This window comes from Poecilia reticulata, chromosome 8 (genome assembly GCF_904066995.2).
Source record: "Poecilia reticulata chromosome 8, P_reticulata-male-v2, whole genome shotgun sequence".
In the NCBI taxonomy this organism is placed as follows: Eukaryota; Metazoa; Chordata; class Actinopteri; order Cyprinodontiformes; family Poeciliidae; genus Poecilia; species Poecilia reticulata.
In genome coordinates this window covers 540,909-561,049 of record NC_088837.1, presented here as the reverse complement: position 1 = coordinate 561,049, position 20,141 = coordinate 540,909, and the positions used below count along the sequence as shown (strand labels likewise).

Below are 20,141 nucleotides of genomic sequence, written 5' to 3'. Positions count from 1 at the left end.
ATCTCTGCCCTTGTTTCATCTTCAACAGAGCTCGGGAACTCAGGGACTTATCGGTCTCTTGATTGAAAGCCTGTTTAAACTCGGTTAAGAATTCAGCAAATGAGCAGCCGTACTCGGGGGAGGAAGAAAACTTGGCTTCAGCCCAGTCTAGGGCGCGGTCAGATAGATGTGCAATAATATAAGATATCTTGGCTGAATCTAGGACGAATCTATGAGGCGAGTGATTGAATTGAATATTACATTGCATCAAAAACCCTCTGCATTTTCGAGGATCCCCGTCAAACCTGGATGGATTTGGCAGCTGACAGTCGGAAGACGTGGACTGGATTTGGACTTGGACCCCGGAGGCTGGATCTGGAGACTGCGAGGGTTCCGGTGCGGACTCTGGAGCGGACTCTGAAGTGGAGGTCTGGGGAAGGTGACTGCGGAGAAAACTGGTTAGCTCAGCCAAGCGGTTATTAGTCTCTGTCTGCCGATTACCCAGCTCCTGAAGTGCAGCCTCATGGTTCTGAATTAGCGTTTGTTGGTGATGTAGAGCTCTCCAGATTGTTTCTGCTGGGACATCCGTTTGGCCAGAGTGTTCTGTCATGTCGGGTTTAATATTCTTTGCCCACATGCAGAAACACTCACAGAGAGGGACTGGTGTTAAGAACAATGGGTTTATTATTACTCAAACAAAAACGCAGTTCAACTGATAATCAGAGCGGGTCTTCCTCACGGGGGCGGCCCGGGAGCAACCGCTCACTGAGGGAGAGAGATGAGGTGAGTACGAGGTGAGGAGAGGTAAATCAACTCAATAGAATGGGAACGGAAGCTCTTACTTGTGGAGGTCGGGATTAGACCCGAGGAGGGGGGGAAAGCCAGGCAGTGGGTATGTTCGAGGGTGAAGCTGGGCGGAGAGGCGGAGTGTCGGCGGGTGGACAGGTATTCCTAGTCGGCAAGGAGGAGCATTGGTGCTGGCTGCCAAGGTGCCTCGAGAGGACTCCTTCCAAAGAAGGGGGAGACTCGGGATTTTCCGGAGGTTCAGACAAGCGTCCTGGAAAGAAGGATCACAAAGGTAAGTTTTAAGATTTCAATCTACTCTAATTTCAACGAGAGTGCTCAGTGCGGCTTCTAGATGGCTCAGTGTACCAATTCAGGCAAACACTCTGGCGAAGATGTGCTGGTAGCCAGCTGCTCATATACTCCACCAGAAGATGACAATTCCCATCAGGTGCGTCTGGTTAGAACCTGTTGGCACGCCCTCCAGGACCCTGCTGTCATCAGGCGCCCTCTGGTGGATGATCTGAAACAGAAACCAGCAGACCCACCAGCCTGGTACCCAACAATCATAAATTCAACATAGAAATGCCATTCAAACTTCAGTTTGTAGATACGCCCGTCATCTTATCTAAAGTGAAGACGGTGCGTCGATATGAATTACGGATTGTCCACAACTTGTCTCCAAGCGACCTAAAGTTTTCGATTTTTCGGAAAGTTAGAGTGTGAGTGCCGCTCCGCTACAGTGTGGGAGAGAGTGGATTTCTGGCCCCAAAATAATTTCTAACTCGCCCTCACGCCTACAAATACCTTCCTCTTTTCCTAAAAGTCGGTCAGGACGTAGATACGCATGCCTGCTCCTGTAAAAATTTTTCAAAATGTCCCTAGGGTTTACGGTTTTCTCTCCAGGTGCTTTCAACCGATGTGGCGCGACAGGATAAACTCACACTCAGACCTATGTTTTTCCATATATTTCTGAAAAATGTCAGACCTCAGCGCACATCATATTTCTCTCATTTTTGTTAATACTGTGACCGAGGTAGAGATATGAAACACGGGAATATCGGAGAAGACTAATAGCCCTCTCATACGCTTCAAACGGTTTTCGAATACGTGTCACGGTTCCTGAACGGGAAGGAGTTGTTTGAAGTGATTTTTTTGTGAGAAACAGGCTGGTTTAAACAGAGAATTCTCCCACCCTCTGTGCCACCAACAGGTGCAGGGAATTAATTACCGTGGCAACAGAACACAGCAGAGGAGCTGCTTAGAATTACAGAGGAGCTCCTTAGGACTACAAACACGCCATCATTGTAGTTCTAACTATGTCTGAACACTCAGTTATTAACACGGGGTTGAGCAGAATGTCAGAACTACAACATGGTGGAACTGTCTGTCACTCACAGCTGTACTTGGCAGCGGTTTAATCACCGTAGCAGCAGAACACAGAGCAGAGCAGAGTAGCTGCTTAGGTTTAGGCCATAACTGTAGTTCTATCTATAGCCAAGACTCAGTTAAAAGAGAGGCCTGCGCAGCATGTAAGGACTACAACATGGCGGAACTGTCTGTTACTAGAGAGGAGGACTTGGCTGGTATTGAGAACTACTTGTGTTTTGAGCATTATATAACTGATTTAACCCAATTACTATTACACATGGGATTAGTGTGGCCATTTCAAATGAAGCTTAATGAAAATTTCAAAATAAAAGCCTCAATAATCCTCTCAGGTAAGTGATAATATTAGCTTTTATTATCTTTTGCCCTCGAGTTAGTTATAATATTAGATTAGAAGATAATATAAGATATAATATTATAGATATATATATGATATAATAGTATAGAAATTCTGACTTCAGCAAACTGTCTGACAGAGAGAGCCAGCCCAGGTCCAGATAATTAATTACCATAGTCCCAGAGAGAAGCAGTGAGTAGTCTTACAAACAGGCTCACAATGCATTGTGGGAAGAATAAATATTTCCTGTGACTATTCATATTTTGCTTACATAAAATACATGATACTGATAGCAATCATGGCTAAGATGATCATTTTGGCTAATTTCACCTTATGCATTAATTTTAACAAAATTAATGGTGCAAGTACAGCTTCATCAACATGTTTCTGAGTCTCTACAAGTTTTTGACTACAATTTAGCTCAGCTTATGATTGATGCTAATGTTGAGCATCAGAACTCTTTTCTTACTTATTACCAATGTTTCATATACTGAATGGAGTAAGTAATGACAGACAACATGCTAGTGATGCTACACATGCTACTGATAGCATTCATGCTATTATTAGCATTTTGGCTCATTTTAGCTTATGCAACATACTAAATGGTACGAGTACAGCTTAGTGAACATGCTTCTGACTCCCCGCAGGTTATTGACTACATTGCAGCTTTCTTTAGCATTATTGCTCATTTTTAGCATCAGAGTGCTTTATTAAAAATCCGACAGGCACACTTTGGCAGGCCCCGTAAAATTTCTGCGGGAATTTTCTAGTTGCCTTTGTTATAAAGACAATAAGGAGATCACACACACTACTTCTGACATGGATGTGATCCGGATTGCATCATTGGGAATTCATCATGACAGCCAATCCGCCTTCTTTGCACTCGCCGCTGGTGTTGGTGTCGCTGTCAGCGCAGATGGTATGGAAAGGGGAGGGCTATCGCTGAATCGGGCATTTGTCCATGCAGCCACGTTTCAGAAAAGCACATGATGCTACATTCCTTCTATGCTTTCTGTGTCCTGGAGAGTGCTTCCAACTCTTCCATTTTGTTGGCCAGTCAGCGAACGTTACCTGTTGTGACTGCAGGTACGCAGGGCTTGAATTGCCGCCGTTTTAGACGCCGTTTCATACCAGCCCAGCCCATCTTTTCATGTGCAGCTCAAGTGGTATATCATGTTTAACTCCACGCAGGAGGCCTTCATGCCTTAGTGCCGTCAGCTGATCCCCGGAATATGCAATTCTAGCGGGGGAGTCAGGCATGGCTACTCAATGTAAACATAAACAGTCCCATTACAAAGTTCATAAGAAGAAATAGTCCAGACCGGTCAACTGTTGTCGTAGCACAAGTGTTCAGTTCAAAAATTTATATTAATAATTAATATAAAATTACTACAAAATTTCAATAATATTAGTAAAAACAATCAATAAAACGCTCACAGCTTGGGACAGGCTGCCGTTGTCACCTAATAGTGACCCCACTGTTACCAACTCAGTGACTTTCTTGCTACATTTAGCAACTTAGAGAAAAAAAAATAGTGTAGGCAAGAATTTGAATTGGCAGGTCAGGTTTTTTAAAGCTGGGTGGTCAGTGCAACCGTCTCTGAAGCTTTGTGACGTTATTTTCAGGCTCAGCCTGTGCATGTGAAATGAGGATGTTTTTCTCCCCTCAGGTATTTCCAGCCAATCCAAATGTTTGTTGGGATGACAGTGGTCACTACGTTGTTCCTGGGCTTCATCTGGGCTGCAGAGAACAAAGCTCCCATCCGCTGTTTCCGTAGAAACCACCCATTATTGGCTCTACTCGCCATTCTCTTGGCCAGTTACCTCTTCATATCGGTGTTGGGAGGAGTGGCTGTGTTCCTGTTTGGAATAGCAAGCCCAGTACTGAGTAAGACTGCAAACACGCACTCTGTATTCATTGTTTCAGATCTTCAGTTTGTTTTCTGCCTGGTAGTTGTGACGTTTTTTCTTTCAACAATTGAACATGTTTTGAGTTCTCTACATAGATGCATCCCAACAAATAAGAATATTATCTATTTGAGTAATTCATTTCTCAGAACATGTGAATCATCAGACTAATGAAATGATTTTCAGTCCAGCGTTGAGCGATCAGCCTGTAGTTCAGGCTCATCTCATCTTCTTTTTGACGATCCTCCAGATATCCTCCAGTGTTTGCTGGTCAATCCAGCACCGTGATCTCAAGGAAGGTGCTGACTAGGCCTGTCGCGATAAACGAGAAATCAATTAATCGGACGATAAATTAAACCTATTGACCTCATTTTAATTATCGTCTTTATCTTTTCTTCCGGCCTTTTTAATTTCTGTTGATGACACTGAATGAAAAAAGGCTCAGCTCCGGTGCTCTCCACTGACCCTCCCTTCCTCATTTCCTTAGTCTAATGTCCAGCGCACACTACACGAGTTGTCGGCCCATTTTCAAAACCTGAGACACACATTAGCCGACAGAAATCTTAGGTATAATGGTTCGCAGGGGCGGATCTAGAAAAATATTTATGGGGTGGCAAGAGCGTGGCAGGGACATTTTCAGGGGTGGCAGTATATATATATATATAATATTTTTAATATTTCGTATTAAAAACAATACAAAATATTGTTTTTAACTTGCATTGTTTCAAAATGAGCTTCATGTAGCACAGAGGCTTAAATACAATTTCTTAATGTAGTATAGTTAATTATTTTCACGTCTTTCATACTCCTGCTAATTGATATGCATTACTGATACGCATATCAATTGACATGCATTGTGTCCAGAAAACCATTTTATCCCAATACAGGACAAGGAGAAATCTGTCACAAAAATATTAGTAGCGCCATCATTTGTTATTCGATATAAATAAAGATTAGAAAACTGATGTTTGATAAATTCTCCATGATATAAATCTATAAACAGTTTAGTTTCTGTTAGTTCTGTCAAGATACAAGAAAGGACGAATACCTACTTATATTGGTCAATCGTTCCTAAATTTAGAAAATAAATAAGAAAATAATAAAAAAAAAAATAAAATAAAATCAACAATTATCAACCTACAAATAAACTCTGTAAATAATAAAAAAAATAAAAAAAAAGAAATTTAAGAATAAAGTAACAAAATTCAAATGGGTAAAGAAATAAAGAAAAAATAGCTCAAACAACTTTTATTCTGCCTTTTCTCGCTCTGTGTGTCGACTTTACACGGACCCGTTGCCATGGAAACCGACAACAGCTCAAGGAGCAGATAGAGCAGAGATTACCGATCAGGGGAATCAAAACCAAAAAACAAACATTTCCCACACAAAAAAGTAGCAAAAACACTGAAACAGAACATCCAGTCTGTTACATTATGCTGTCAGGATAAATGTCTATATTGTGATTATTAATAAGTTTTCGCCTGAGCACAGCGGCGGTTGATTAGCTGATTTAAACAGCTGCTTTACTGATGACGTGTGGGCGGGTTGACCTGTTTTAGTGCCAACGGAACCAAAACACACCGAACTGCGCAGCACATGCTAAGGCTATCAAAGTCAGTAGCAGGCTAACAGTTAGGCTAGTATAACTGACCCACTGCTCATTTGTTCAATGTTTTCTTTAAATTAAAACGTTTTCCTCACCTGTGAAATCTGAAGCCCTTATTATCATTATCTATGGTTGAATTAACTGCTAAACATCGCGTCCGTTGTTCTGATTATTTGCGTGATTGTAGTATTTTCGTTTCCACCAATATTCCTGACTCAATGGACAGAAATGGTGCATGTGTGACTTACGATAAATCACGTAATGTCCAGTAATATATCAATCAATGCTGCTGCCTGCGCTCTGTCCTTCTCTCGCACTTCCCGTTACTTAGCAGTAGGTGTCAGGTTACATTGTGTTGCATTCAATGTTGTCGGGGAAAAAAAGAGTTTCATGCGCTTAATGTCCGATTTGCCGTAAGTATTTATTGAATTCATTGTTGCTAGCTGGGGTGGCAACAGGGGTGGCGAGGCTCTCGTTTGGGGTGGCAACTGCCACCCCACTAGATCCGCCCCTGACTGTTCGATCGGGTTCGTCGTGCCGTGTGGTGTCCAGCCACATGAGCACAAAATAATGGCTACAAGTCCAGTTAATTCATTTTAAAACCCGGTTATTAATCAATGCTTTATTATAATCTACCTGTGATGAATGGCTAAAGTCAGCGTAAAGTCCTGACTGAATGAAAATCATTGTAACCTATTTATGTCACGTTAACGAAGAACAGCTGAAAACTTACCGGGTTCATCAACTGAGGTAGCAATTTGGCTCCAACTCCTCCCCTTGTCATTTCTATATTCTTTGCACGAAATGTTGAATAAACATTAATGATACCACATTGTCACTTTGACCGGCGGAGGCTCTGCATTAATGAAGGAAGTGAGGCAACAAAATGTCTTTGAGGTGGATTTATTTCGGAGCTCCTGGTCATCATTACCTTCTCACAGTGAAACAAAGCATCTTACATTTATACCTGAGGCAAGTTCCAACATTTACACCAGGTAAAGGGGTGATCAAAAAAAGACAAACAAGAAACAAACACTACTTACACAAACCTAACAATAAATATTTACATGCATGCAAATGATTAAATCTAAACTAATGTAAGGTCAATCAAAAAGTAACTGCAACTAAATATAAATCCTCAGAGTATTACCCCTCTTAATGGAAGATGGTATGCTCCAGGAGCATTTGTCTCCCTTTCTGCTCCACCTGGCTGAGACACACCCAGAAAAGAAGTACTCAAACAATTAACTCAAATTAAACCAATCAGAAACAAACTGACATTTTCCCCACATTCTCTGAACAGGAAAGATGGCCAGTCTCCCTACCCAACAAGAATGTTTACTAAATGTCACAATGTAACTGAAATAAAGAACTAATACAAAACACATTTGAACTGTAAATAAACAATATCAATAATCGATATCGGATGGAACCCCTGGTCTCCATCACACACATATCATCTCCAATGTCCGCTGGACTTTGGGTTGCGCCTTGTCAGCTGTTTGGGATTCCCCTCCGTAATTTCCCCTCAGAAAGCGCAGAGGTGAATCCGCGCTTTCTGATTGGCTACCTGTCACATTCAACGGGCTACGTTAAGCTCCCAGTCGTGGAAAACCCCTGATTTAGATCGGAGCGGTCACGACGATCTACCTTAACACACCACACACTGCAGGATGATCGTTTACGAAATCACCAGCGACAATCCTAGATCACCCAACATTCTAAGATTGTCATAAGGAGAAAATGGGCCCAAAAAATCGTGTAGTGTGAACTATTGCATTAGGTAGTCAGATGTGTCCATCTTCTCTATTTAAATCTAGTGATTACTGAAGGGCAATATAGTATAGAGACTTCATAATCTGCACTCTTTTGGTTGAATGCAGTATTTATTTCCACTTCAGCTTTATGTTGTCTAGTTTTTATTCAAGTACGTTTTTTGTTAATGGAGACTGAGAATCCATTTTATTTTTGTTTTTGGTTGTTTTATTTAGTTTATTTTCCAGTGTTATGTGTTCTTTTGAAAATAAGGTGTATCTATCAGGAAATTGCATGCATTATTAGTCATTTCCATTAAATCAGTGTCAAAAGGTCTTGAAACAATATTATCGTTTATCTCAATAATTTTTTAGACAATTAACCGTCCAGCAAAATTTGTTATCGTGACAGGCCTAGTGCTGACCTTTCTGTGGTGTGGTCAGAACGCAAGTCCTGCTGGGAAATGATTTCACCATGTCCGGTACTGCTAACGCTTTCATCTGGTCTGATGTCATTTTGTCATTGTCTGAGAAACTGAATTGGGATGTTCATTAGGTTGACAGAAATAAGCAGTTCAGAAATACAAATATATATAATGAATCTGTTGCAAAGGTGCTTTACTATATGAATTTAATTACTAAAAAGAAATGTTTTTAATTGAAATGCACCTGTGCATGTGTTTACTGCCCCTTATCCATTGAGAATAGTGAAAATAATTTCTGTTTTGATAAAGAATCTGATCATCTGTTTTTTTTGTATTTATATATTGTCTAATAGCAGAAGTCAGCTCAAGATATTTTCACCATAATGGATGTAAAGTAAAAAAAGAACAAAAACAGAAGTTTTTATTCTTTATTTTGATGTACATAAAAGGTTGATTAGTTTGTTCCTGTGTGTTTCCAGTGGTTCTGGTCCATGCGTCGATGAGGCTGCGGAACCTGAAGAACAAGCTGGAGAACAAACTGGAGAGCATCGGCCTGAAGCGGACCCCCATGGGGCTCCTGCTGGAGGCCCTGGGGCAGGAGCAGGAGGCCGGCTCCTAAATACCCAGCAGGGGTACAGGTTCACCTCTTCTTAATTTTCTGATCAGAAACCAGAAGAAAATCGACCAAATTGAACAAGTTTTATAGTTTGACAATTTTTGCACATGTGGTTATGGTTATGGAGTAAAGGACTGAAGGTCATTTTTATTATGGAACCATTTGTAGTTTCATCTGTTATTCTACCCAGCTGGTCTAAACCGCCTTATGTTAACATTTACAGGACTTAAAATTGGAACAAAAAATCATTTTACATGAATACATCATGTTGTAACAATGAAGGAGCAAACATGCTAGCCCAGTGATTTCCAACCTGGAACTTGAGCTAGACCTCTAAACACCCTGAGTGTCCAGAGCTGTTTCACAGCTGTTGCACCACACTCACATGCACCTACACACACGCACACAACAGCGTGGAATAGAGGAGTGTCTGGCTGATTATTAATGTAGTTTTAGATAATGAAGAAGATTCCAGCAGATCAGCTAATGTGATCACTGATCAATGACTTTCTTAATCATTGATAATTCTTTTTTAGATAAAGACATTTCCTCCTCTCATCTGTGATACTCTGTGATGGAAGCAGGAAATTGTGATCCTGTGATAAACCCTCAGTTAAGTAGCATGTGTTGAAGCTTATTGAAAAGAGATTTGTGAAGACAGATTAACAGGACTGTTTTCTCTGCAGAACGAATGATTTTAACTTTAACTTAACATTTTCTAACCCAGTTCTGATGGGTTTAAATGTACAGTTTATGTAATCAGTTGAGGTGTTGTCCCTTCATTGAAATTTTCAACATTTTCCTTCAGTTCCACAACAACTGGCCGAAAGCCAGTTGTGTGTAGCCGTAGTGTTTGGTGCCTTTAATCTTATATTTCAATAACTGAGTTTTTATTTATTTTTTATTAGTTTTCTTTAAAACATATTTTTCACACTGCAGCACAATAATGCCCTCCTTTGGGTAATGGGGGAGGAGGCTGGGGGTCACTTCCCACCCCCACTAGCCTCCATGGATTAGTTGGCTCTGTGATGCAATAAAGGGGCGGAGCCAAGCGGGTGTGGGGGCGGGGGGGTCCCTGACTAGCCCTTTTTATAACACCAAAACACATCAGTTGATGATTTTGTTGCATTATGTGTTTGTACATCATAATATTTAACCTTTAAAGGGCCAGTAATTATGTATTATCCAGGTACATAGAGCCGTTTTTAGCACAATTAAGTAACTATGTCACCTTCACTGGCTATAAAATACTATAAAAATCAAATATGACTTAAAAGAAATTTAACCTTGTAATTTAACGCTTTGAAGTTGGGGTTTTCTCCTTAAATTCTCCTTTTTTTTTCAGAAAAAGTCATAGCATTGCTTTCTATTAATTGCTTAAGAACATTTTTACCAGCGTTTCACTGAAAAATAGTTTGTAATGAGCTCAGCAGATGAGCAGTTCCACCAGGTGTTTGCTAATTGCTGCTGGCTAGTCTGAAGGAGCTGAGTGGGGGAGATGTACGAAATAGGAAATGTCAAATAGTTTCTTTTTTTTGATGAAAGTTCAATTTTTCATACACTCCTTCAGGTTTGGCTGTCTGATAGATGTTTTTTCTTCTTCTTCTTTTAGATGATAAAGTATAACATTGTTATGTGACATCCAGCATTGCTTGGTCCCCAAAGGCTTTGTGACCATTGCCTGGAAACTGCTGCCATCTTCTGTTGTTGATTAGGACGAAGTTCCACGTTTAGATAAAGCTGGTAAATAACAGTGGTGGTGTGAGGGACTCTGCTCACCGATGCTGTGTAAATGAGCGACTGGATCACAACAAAAATGTTAGTTTACATGAAGGGCGGCTCAGCATGAGTGGGGCATACAGGTCCTTCTCAAAAAATTTGCATATTGTGATAAAGTTAATTATTTTCCATAATGTAATGATAAAAATTAAACTGTTGTATATTTTAGATTCATTGCACACCAACTGAAATATTTCAGGTCTTTTATTGTTTTAATAATGATGATTTTGGCATACAGCTCATGAAAACCCAAAATCCCTGTCTCAAAAAATTGGCATATTTCATCCGACCAATAAAAGAAATGTATTTTAATACCAAAAAAGTCAACCTTCAAATAATTATGTTCAGTTATGCACTCAATACTTGGTCAGGAATCCTTTTGCAACCTTCAATGCGGCATGGAGGCAATCAGCCTGTGGCTCTGCTGAGGTGTTATGGAGCCCAGGATGCTTCGATAGCCTTAAGCTTGTCCAGAGTTTTGGGTCTTGCATCTCTCAACTTTCTCTTCACAATATCCCACAGATTCTCTATGGGGTTCAGGTCAGGAAAGTTGGCAGGAAAATTGAGCACAGTAACACCATGGTCAGTGGTTTTGGCACTGTGAGCAGGTGCCAGGTTGTGCTGAAAAATTAAATCTTCATCTTCATAAAGCTTTTCAGCAGATGGAAGCATGAAGTGCTCCAAAATCTCCTGATAGCTGCTGCATTGACCTGCCCTTGATGAAACACAGTGGACCAACAGCAGCAGCTGACATGGCTCCCCAGACCATCACTGACTGTGGGTTCTTGACACTGGACTTCTGGCATTTTGGCTTTTCCTTCTCCCCAGTCTTCCTCCAGACTCTGGCACCTTGATTTCCGAATGATATGCAGAATTTGCTTTCATCAGAAAAAAGTACTTTGGACCACTGAGCAACAGTCCAGTGCAGCTTCTCTGTAGCCCAGGTCAGGCGCTTCTGCCGCTGTTTCTGGTTCAAAAGTGTCTTGACCTGAGGAATGCAGCACCTTTAGCCTATTTCCTGCACACGCCTGTGCACGGTGGCTCTGGATGTTTCTACTCCAGACTCAGTCCACTGCTTCCCCCAAGGTCTGGAATCGGTCCTTCTCCACAATCTTCCTCAGGGTCCAGTCACTTCTTCTCGTTGTGCAGCATTTTCTGCCACACTTTTTCCTTCCCACTGAGGTGCCTTGATACCTCACTCTGGGAACAGCCTATTGGTTCAGAAATGTCTTTCTGTGTCTCACCTCTTGCTTGACGGCGTCAATGATGACCTTCTGGACAGCAGTCAGGTCAGCAGTCTTACCCATGATTGCGGTTTTGAGTAATGAAACAGGCTGGGAGTTTTTTAAAGCCTCAGGAATCTTTTGCAGGTGTTTAGAGTTACTTCGTTGATTCAGATGATCAGGTTAATTACTCGTTCAGAGAACATTTTCATGATATGCTAATTTTTTGAGACGGGGATTTTGGGTTTTCATGAGCTGTATGCCAAAATCATCAATATTAAAACAATAAAAGACCTGAAATATTTCAGTAGGTGTGCAATGAATCTAAAATATATGACAGTTTAATTTTTATCATTACATTATGGAAAATAATTAACTTTATCACAATATGCTAATTTTTTGAGAAGGACCTGTAAATCTCAGCTGGACGTTGGGTTTATGCTGCCATCTTAAACATATGATAACTTGAGACAGATGCCTTTACTGATTCTGACTGAACCAGGATCAGTGAAATTATACTCACACCATAAAGCTGTTAGGTATCCATGGTTGTGTTTGGATGAGAAGGATCGGCTGGTAGTCCTTGTTGTCGGGTAAACCAGGTGGTTCTGACACTGATATTTATTTACAAAGTTACTATTTTCCAGATTATTATAGTTTTTAAATTGATTACATAGAAACATGCTGAATATCAGCTGCATTATTTTCGATAAAAATGTAGAAAATCAGTTCTATATGGCTGCAGATGAAGAATCTGTTTCTTGAGCTGATACCTGAGAAGCACATTAAATATTTCTTCTAAATGTCTAAATTTATTCTAAAGCTTCTGGAGAAGAAAATCTACAGAATCCACAAACGAATCAATCCGATCCAACTTATTGGTCATGCTTCATTTGATCTTTGAGTGATCTGGTGTTCCTCCAGCTGTGCTGAAAGGTGCAGAGCGGCGTCTACTCCGTGGAAACGTTTTACCCAGGAGCTGAGTGCTCAGCAGCGTTTCTGTTTTTACTGGAAGCACGCTGTCCTGTATTTTGCTGAAATCTTGATGATTAGAAACAAAATAACTTACGGACTCAGAAAAACAGGTTTTACTGAAGTTTAAGGTATAATACACAAGGTTTCAGTTTTGTTCTTGTAATTCAGTTATAACATGTGGTGTGCATTTGCTTTTTACTCACAGGTCAGATTTCCCAAGTTCCTACTCAGAAAACCACTCGTGATATTAACTCTTTTTTTAAATGTCCTGATTGGGAAGTTCAAGTTAAAACCTTTTATAAAGAAGCTGAAAGTGTTTGTTTTTATAGTAGAAATGAGGATAAATGTTAAGTTCTGGTAGTTTATAGGATCGGAGTGTCATCTGTGGCTCTGAAGCTGCAAATGGTTTTTTGGACTGTCAATTCTGGATTTTAATAACTTTAGCAAAAAAATAGAACCAACAGATGTTTTAAAATATAGATATAACAAATGACACCTTTAGAAAAAATATCACTTTTTTCATGAAGCAAACGGATTGAATTTCCACAACAGAACGGCATTAAGTACAATTAACATGTTTTACTATACACATTTTTCCTTCTCATTAAGTTGGAACTTTAATGACTTTTCCCAAGAAGAAAATGTATCCATTTTCTTTTTTGCAAATGTTTGATGTTCATTTTAAAACCTAGAAGTCAAAATAAATATTTAAGCTGACAAAGAAAATTTCCTGTAGCTCAGATTATAAATCTAGGTTTTCTGTTTTTCTTCTGTAGCATCAGTGGCTCTAAATGAGATGATGTCGTCGGACGGAGGCAGAAACGGCTCTTTGAGATGTAAAGGTTGCAGACCCCTGGTCTGAATATTACAATGTGTGTGCATTTGATTTTCTCAGCTTGGTATTCCAGTGTGCTGTTGTGTGTTCACTCTTTAATATGACCGTATTACCTTGAGCTGCCAAAACAATACTTTATTATGAGAAAGAACCAAGCTGGTTTATCTACAAGTAAATGAAGTTGTTAAAGATTTGGATTTGTATGTAAACAGTGGCTAACATTTCCAACTCAAAGTGCCATTTAATGTTTTACATGTGTTTGTTTCTGTTGGGTTTTTTTCTTGTATAGTTAAACTGTTTCTCTGTTTTATTAAATGTCTTTGCCTAACTGTCCCAGTATGGATTATGTCCATTTTTCTTAATAAAAACAATGCTTTTTTTCCTGGAATGTGTCGTCTAATTTGGGGGTGGGCTGTCTTTGTGCTGCAAACCTGTAGAAGTGTAAACAGTTTGTGTCCAGGATGTGTGGGTTCTGCAGAGGTTTCAGTTACCCTTTTCTCAACCCTAGACCTGGTTTAAAACTGCAATATGTAACTTTTCTAATTGTTTTTAACATATTTATGTCATATCGTTATGTCGTGACAGATAATCTGTGAAAAAATTGAGTTTGTCTGCCTTCTACCTGAAACACTAGAAACAGCCAATCAGAACCCGAATGTGGGTCTTAATGCTGTCAATCATCCTCTGTGTGATGCTGCTCATCCCACCTCTCCCTCCCCTTATTCTCTGCTGTGCTGGTCTGTCATGAATGCTAACGCTAGTTAACATGGCCGCTGATGATGGATAAACGGTTTTCCTGGAACAATACTTTTTTTTTTTGGTAGCTGCATTTATTCAGACAACTAATCTTTTCACAGGTTATGTCTCAGACCAAACTGTCATGACATGGTGACAGTTTTAACACATTTGTAGAAAATACATTTTTTAATAAAGGTTCTGCAGCTTTTAGGGCCCTGTGGAGACTACATCTCAGCTCCTCGCTGTCCTCTGCAGGTCCTTCCTGACTGCTAAGCTGCAGAATGTGAACATTGTGAGGAGAAGCTATAGAATCACTGTTCACTACTGACTGAAGATAAATAAAGCTGTTGGGAAGACATGGATGGGTCCAAACTCAGTCACATTTAGACAACTCTCCTCATGTGTTTTCTCCGTTCTTAACGTTTAACAGGAACTCTGACTCAGTGCCTGTGTTTGGAGGACGAAACACTAAAATTTGTATCCATGTTATTTCTCAACACTGTTGAGTTCCCAACACAAAGAAAATCCTGGAATCAGACAGCAGGCAGGAGGATGATTCAAATTTATGCTGTTAACAGCAGAGCAACATACACCAACAGTGACACTGGTCCTCTGGTAACGGTGTGAGTCACCAGGGGGAGGAGCCTAGCGCAGAACCAGCTGCTTTAAAAAGGCTCAGCTTCTAACTTTGTCAGAACAGCAAGAGAGTGGTGGAAGTGAGTGAGGGCGACTGGATCTGAGCTGCTGACCAGTGAACTGCCTGCCCGGTAAGAAACACTTCAACTAGATCCAGATTTCTACTGACTGTCAATTTATCTCTGCTGTGATCTGATACTGATCTCACACTTCATCAGAAAGTCGTGTCATATAATCACCAGCTGCTTGTTTTCTTAGCTGTTCTGGACCTCATGGTGACTTCTCTGATTCCTAAGTTATTTTGTAGAGATCTGTTTATGACAGCTGGAAACATTGTGTAACATGTTGTATTGACAGACTGTCTGGGAGCATTCATAGCATCATGTAACGATGAACTTTGACTTCTCCACATCTTCCCTAATCTTACAAATTTAGGATTCACTTCAAAAATAAATTTTTCCCAATCATTGTAAACTCTTCAGAGGTTAGGTCAAATGAAGATTTCTCCATCGAATTAAACCATGAAATGTTACCCTGTACAAGTTAAGACTGTAGATATTTTTTTATTTTGCCTAAAGGATGTGGCTTATTTTTATGATTTTTTTTAACAGGACAAATTAGTAACCATATAAACAACGATGACATAATGTGTCAATAATTATCAGTGAATAAAGTTTATCTGAGCTCCATATCTGAAGTCAAAAGGCGGTAGAGCCTGAAGCAATAAATAGATTAAAAGAGATTTAACCACTAAGACGTGACTTTGAAACAAATATTGACTTATCAGGTTTAAACTAAGGGGTCTTTTTTAATAACAAGTCAGCACGTCTTATAAAGAACTAAATATAGAGATATAAATTTTTTTTAATAGTGATAAATATGCCCTGTTTCAGACGGCATATTTTTCCCTCTATAACAAAAAACATCCACTCAGAAAAATCCTGTTTTTGTAGAAATTATATATTTTTGCACTTTCCAGGCTTACATGTTTCAATCAACATCAGCCATAGCAACCAGGACATTTAACATTTAAAATTTTGACACACACATATATATATATATATATATATATATATATAATATGGAAGATATTTATATCTTCCATACTATATATATATATATATATAGTATGGAAGATATTTATATCTTCCATACTTCCATACTGTTTTTTTGTCAAATCCACTGTTAGAGTGGATTTTTTGTAGTTTATCAAATCTATTTTGTCATGTGGTAATATATTTATTGCTACACAATAATAAAAATAACTACAACAGATCAATTAGAACTCATTCCAATTTCTGGTTAAATATGCTATTTCAAGTTGAAATAATAATAAAGTTCCCTTTCAACCCAGACGATGAGGTTCATAAGGTATCAACAGACAGTGTTGCTCCGGCATGGAAAGTGAAACCAGGAGGAAAAGTATGAGGCATTGCATGTCATCCAGAATGTAGGTATGTCATGACATACCTAAAAAAGAGCAAGAAATCATTAAAACACATGAAGTTTAGCCATTAATCCCAAAAGGTTTATTTATTTCATTGTTTCGTGTGTTTGTCAGAGAAAATAATGAATGTTTCCCTTTCCTGTTTTTTTTCCTGTGTGGTCTGAAGGCACACCTCTACTCTGAAGAAGACCCACCCTCATCACCGGCCAGAAACTCATCATAGATCTTTCTCTTGTTAAGAGTGAAGCAGCATGGCACGTTAGCTATCTGCAGTAATCTATAAAAACAATGAAGCCAAAATGTAATTTAACAATTTAACATAAAATCCAAACTACAGTTCCACACGTCCTCCCACAGAGAGGAAAGGAACAGCACAAACCAAAGGACCATGTTACACATAAAGGAATACTTCACAGAGGGACTGATTCAGATGGCCATCCTGTTGAGTCTCTGTGCAGTCAGGGTGCATGTGGGACTGGAGGCGTTCATGCCCCCATCCTGGTGTGAGCTGATTCTGGGTCCGACCTCTGCACTGACACACACACAGATCCTGAACCTCCGCAACCGGCACAGCCTGCACCCCAAGACGGTGGATCTGGATCAGTTCTTCACAGCGCGCAGGCTGTTGGGCTGGGTCCGCTCTCTGGATCGGATACAGGTGAGGAAACACACACTCATAAGGACCAGCTTTTCTTTAGCCACTCACACCATGAGTCTGTATGTACAGAAATAGACCAAAAGTGTAAACGTGTGCACCCAAATTTGTTTGTTTCACTTCCTTTTGAACAAGAATAGTTAACCACCTCCTTTAGAAAAAACATTTAAAATTTAATTCCCAAAGAATTAAATTGAATAAATCATCTATAAGGCATTTATGTTACAAAGATTTCATAAAATATGAACAATGAAGAAGCAAAGCAGTGAAATAACATGAACAAGTTCCCTTTGAACTAAACAAGATTGAAAATAAAAAGGATCATCATAAAAGGAGGAAAAATTATTTGTTTTATTACTACAACAATCTGTTTCTAATTAAAAGTTCACATAGCTTATGTTTGTAAAAAGTCTTTATTTAAAGCTTTTCTTCACAGGTTCCTCAGGCAGAGCTGGAGACATGGCTGGTCCAGCAGGAAGTTGGTCCTCTGTCTGGACAATTTCCTGACCAGAACTTTCTGATGGACAGAACACAGATAGAGGTAGAGAGAGACCAAAGTGAGCCAACTATGGAACAAGGAGAAGTTCTGGATAGTCTGGAGGAAGAAGAGCAGGTATGTCAGATGATCACACACCATGATGGGCAGCATGATGCATCTCTGATGTTCTGTTTACATAGAAAATTAGCCTCCTGCTTCCCAGGAAGGTTTAAAGTAGCTTAAGGTTTGACTCTGAACAACTCTGCTCTAGTCTCCTCTAACCTTCCAACAAATGTTGGACTAACGTTCAGTTAAAACTATCCAACTTGATCTCAACAGAAATCCAACATGTATGGCTAAAGAAATAACCCAGCAGTATTTTGTGTGTGAACCAGTGGTCTCACATTGCATTGCTCGAGAGCCAGAGTTCTGTAACGTTCTGGATTTCTCTGGTCCTACGCACTATACAGCCCAGCTGAACAGATAGACGTTGAAAAGCTGCTGGAGACCAGCAGACAAATTACAGAGACCTAATTTATACACTGGGTCCTTCTAAGTATTTTTTTAATAACTTGATGCAAACATGTTGCTTTCACTCAATGAGAGTTGAGATTGAATGTATAACCACTGTTCTAAACTAAATAGAGGGTTTAACCCAGCCTAATGGCTGCAACAAGAGATTCAAGTATTACTCAAACATGCATGAAAGAGTCAAAGCAACGCCCCATGTATGTTTTCCATGAGGTAATAACATTGTTATGAAAACATAAAAAATGTACATTTTAAATAATACCTTCACTTTAAGAAAACAAGATATCTGTGTTCTGTTGAACCATGTAAGGTCAGATATATTTTGTTGTGTAAAATGAAACAATGTGGGTTACTGTGACTCTTAGTGTTATTTAAAAAAAAGACCCTTCTGGAACCAAAATTATTTAGTTCTTAACTATAACAGTTCAAGATAAAACCTCTGAAAACACCACTGTTGCTGCCGGATTACCCGTGACTCTCCATAACCCGGGGTGTGAACTAATGTAGTAGCTTTGTTTTGGGTAAAGATAAAAGCTGAGCTTGGTGGCATGTGAAGCACTGAGTCAGAAACTGATGAGTCACCAGCAAACCTGATGTCACCAGAAACATGAAGCAATGAACTTAGTTAGGCTGCAACACCTTGTAAATGGGACACTTCTGCTTTTGTTGCTGTGTCACACACTCTGACTTCATTCCACAAAATAAAATGAAAATCAAAGATGTTTGTTTAGTTACACTGACATGTTCTGCTCCCATTTAGAGGTGTGAGGATATGAAGCAGCCTGTTTATTCTGAGCATATCTCCAAGCTTTTCTGCATGGCAGGGCCAGCCTTTAATGTTTCTCAGGGCCGTGCAGAGACCACTAAAGGGGCAGGTGCTCAAAAAAAAAAAAGGGCACATCTAACCACATCTAGGACAGACTATTAAAGCCACACAGCTTTCAGTTTTAATAAACAATGATAAATTACAAAATTGTGAAATGTACAATCAAAGCTAAGGAAAATCTCTATATAGAGCATACAACTATGCATATGTAAGATATTTTATTAGTAATTTCTTTCTGCAGGTCTATTTTGTTATAGGAAAGTATTGCAATATTCAAACCAGCAATTTAGCAAGATATGTAAATCAGAGCTGGACCACCAGACATATTTTGTCTTTACAGAATTACACTATTAAAAATATAAACAAGGGCACAATGCAACCTTTTAGTGACTGTAATCTATAAAAAGAGCTGCCTGTTTGCTGTAATGGAGATGAAGATGGTCCATTCAGGAAAGCAGAGCTGCATCAAACTTTAACGTGGAACTGCAGAAAAAAGAAAAAAAACAAAAGCAAACATTGAATTGTTAACGCATGTCACCATGAGAAAAACCTACTGAGTTTTGCTTAAAAAAAACTTTTTAAAAAATTTAAATCACACAGTTTTGTCTCAGGAAATGAATTTTTTTTTTTTTTAAAAAGCAAACTTTTTTGTGCTTGTCATAAATCTTTTCTTGCTATTCTAAGTTTTTGTTTGACTCAAAGTTTTGCTTGTTATTCTCACATGAAGTCGGGGGCAGGGCCCAAAATCGCAACAAAAGATTTCGGATGTGTGCAAATAAAAGTTTATGTTTGGCAAATAACTTTTTAAGTTCACAAGACAAAAATTAGTTATTTAATTTTTTTTTTTTTTTTTTTAATTTAAACAAAACTTTTTGTTTTTAAAAAAGAAATCATTACAATTCCAAAAGTGTTTGGAATTGTAATGATTCCAATTTTATTTTACTTAACTGAGGTTAGTTTTTTTTTTTTTTTTCATTGAATAATTGGGGAAACATTTTACTGCATACTTTCCAGACCATAAACTTAAAGTCTGGATTTAGTTTTTTCCCCTTCATTAATGACACTTTTGTTACATACATTATATCTATCATGTAATTCTGGGTGAGTTATTTTTAATTCTAAATGAATATCCTTGTTGGACTTTTATTAGGGGCATGCCATAGCAATGCATAAGGAGAGCAGTACTGACTTGCGAAGCAAGTCAGTACTGCCTCCATGCAT

The 20,141-nt window shown here is 39.1% G+C and overlaps 1 protein-coding gene and 1 long non-coding RNA gene across 9 annotated transcripts in view; one reads left to right on the top strand and one right to left on the bottom strand.

Annotated features, from left to right (window-relative positions):
- The window catches only part of LOC103468221 (PRA1 family protein 2-like), a 63,502-nt gene that overhangs the window by 11,544 nt on the left and 31,817 nt on the right, over positions 1-20,141 (top strand). For 3 of the 8 annotated variants that reach the window (XR_014088453.1, XR_014088452.1, XM_081609559.1), the window contains exons 1-3: positions 8,807-15,114; positions 16,597-17,088; positions 17,522-17,698. Coding sequence is in view for 6 of the 8 variants with exons in the window: in XM_081609559.1 (XP_081465685.1) it covers positions 16,819-17,088; positions 17,522-17,698 (447 nt within the window). In the remaining 2 variants the exon portion in view is untranslated. Of the gene's footprint in view, positions 1-4,158; positions 4,377-8,660; positions 15,115-16,596; positions 17,089-17,521; positions 17,699-20,141 lie in introns of those variants that run through there. The other 5 variants (XM_081609558.1, XM_008415099.3, XM_008415100.3 and 2 more) reach the window with 5 other exon arrangements.
- On the bottom strand, positions 646-1,218 carry LOC145552415 (uncharacterized). The gene is made up of 3 exons (XR_014088458.1): positions 1,132-1,218; positions 822-1,036; positions 646-744 (listed from the first exon to the last, which is right to left on the bottom strand). It is a non-coding gene; the product is annotated as an uncharacterized LOC145552415 (long non-coding RNA).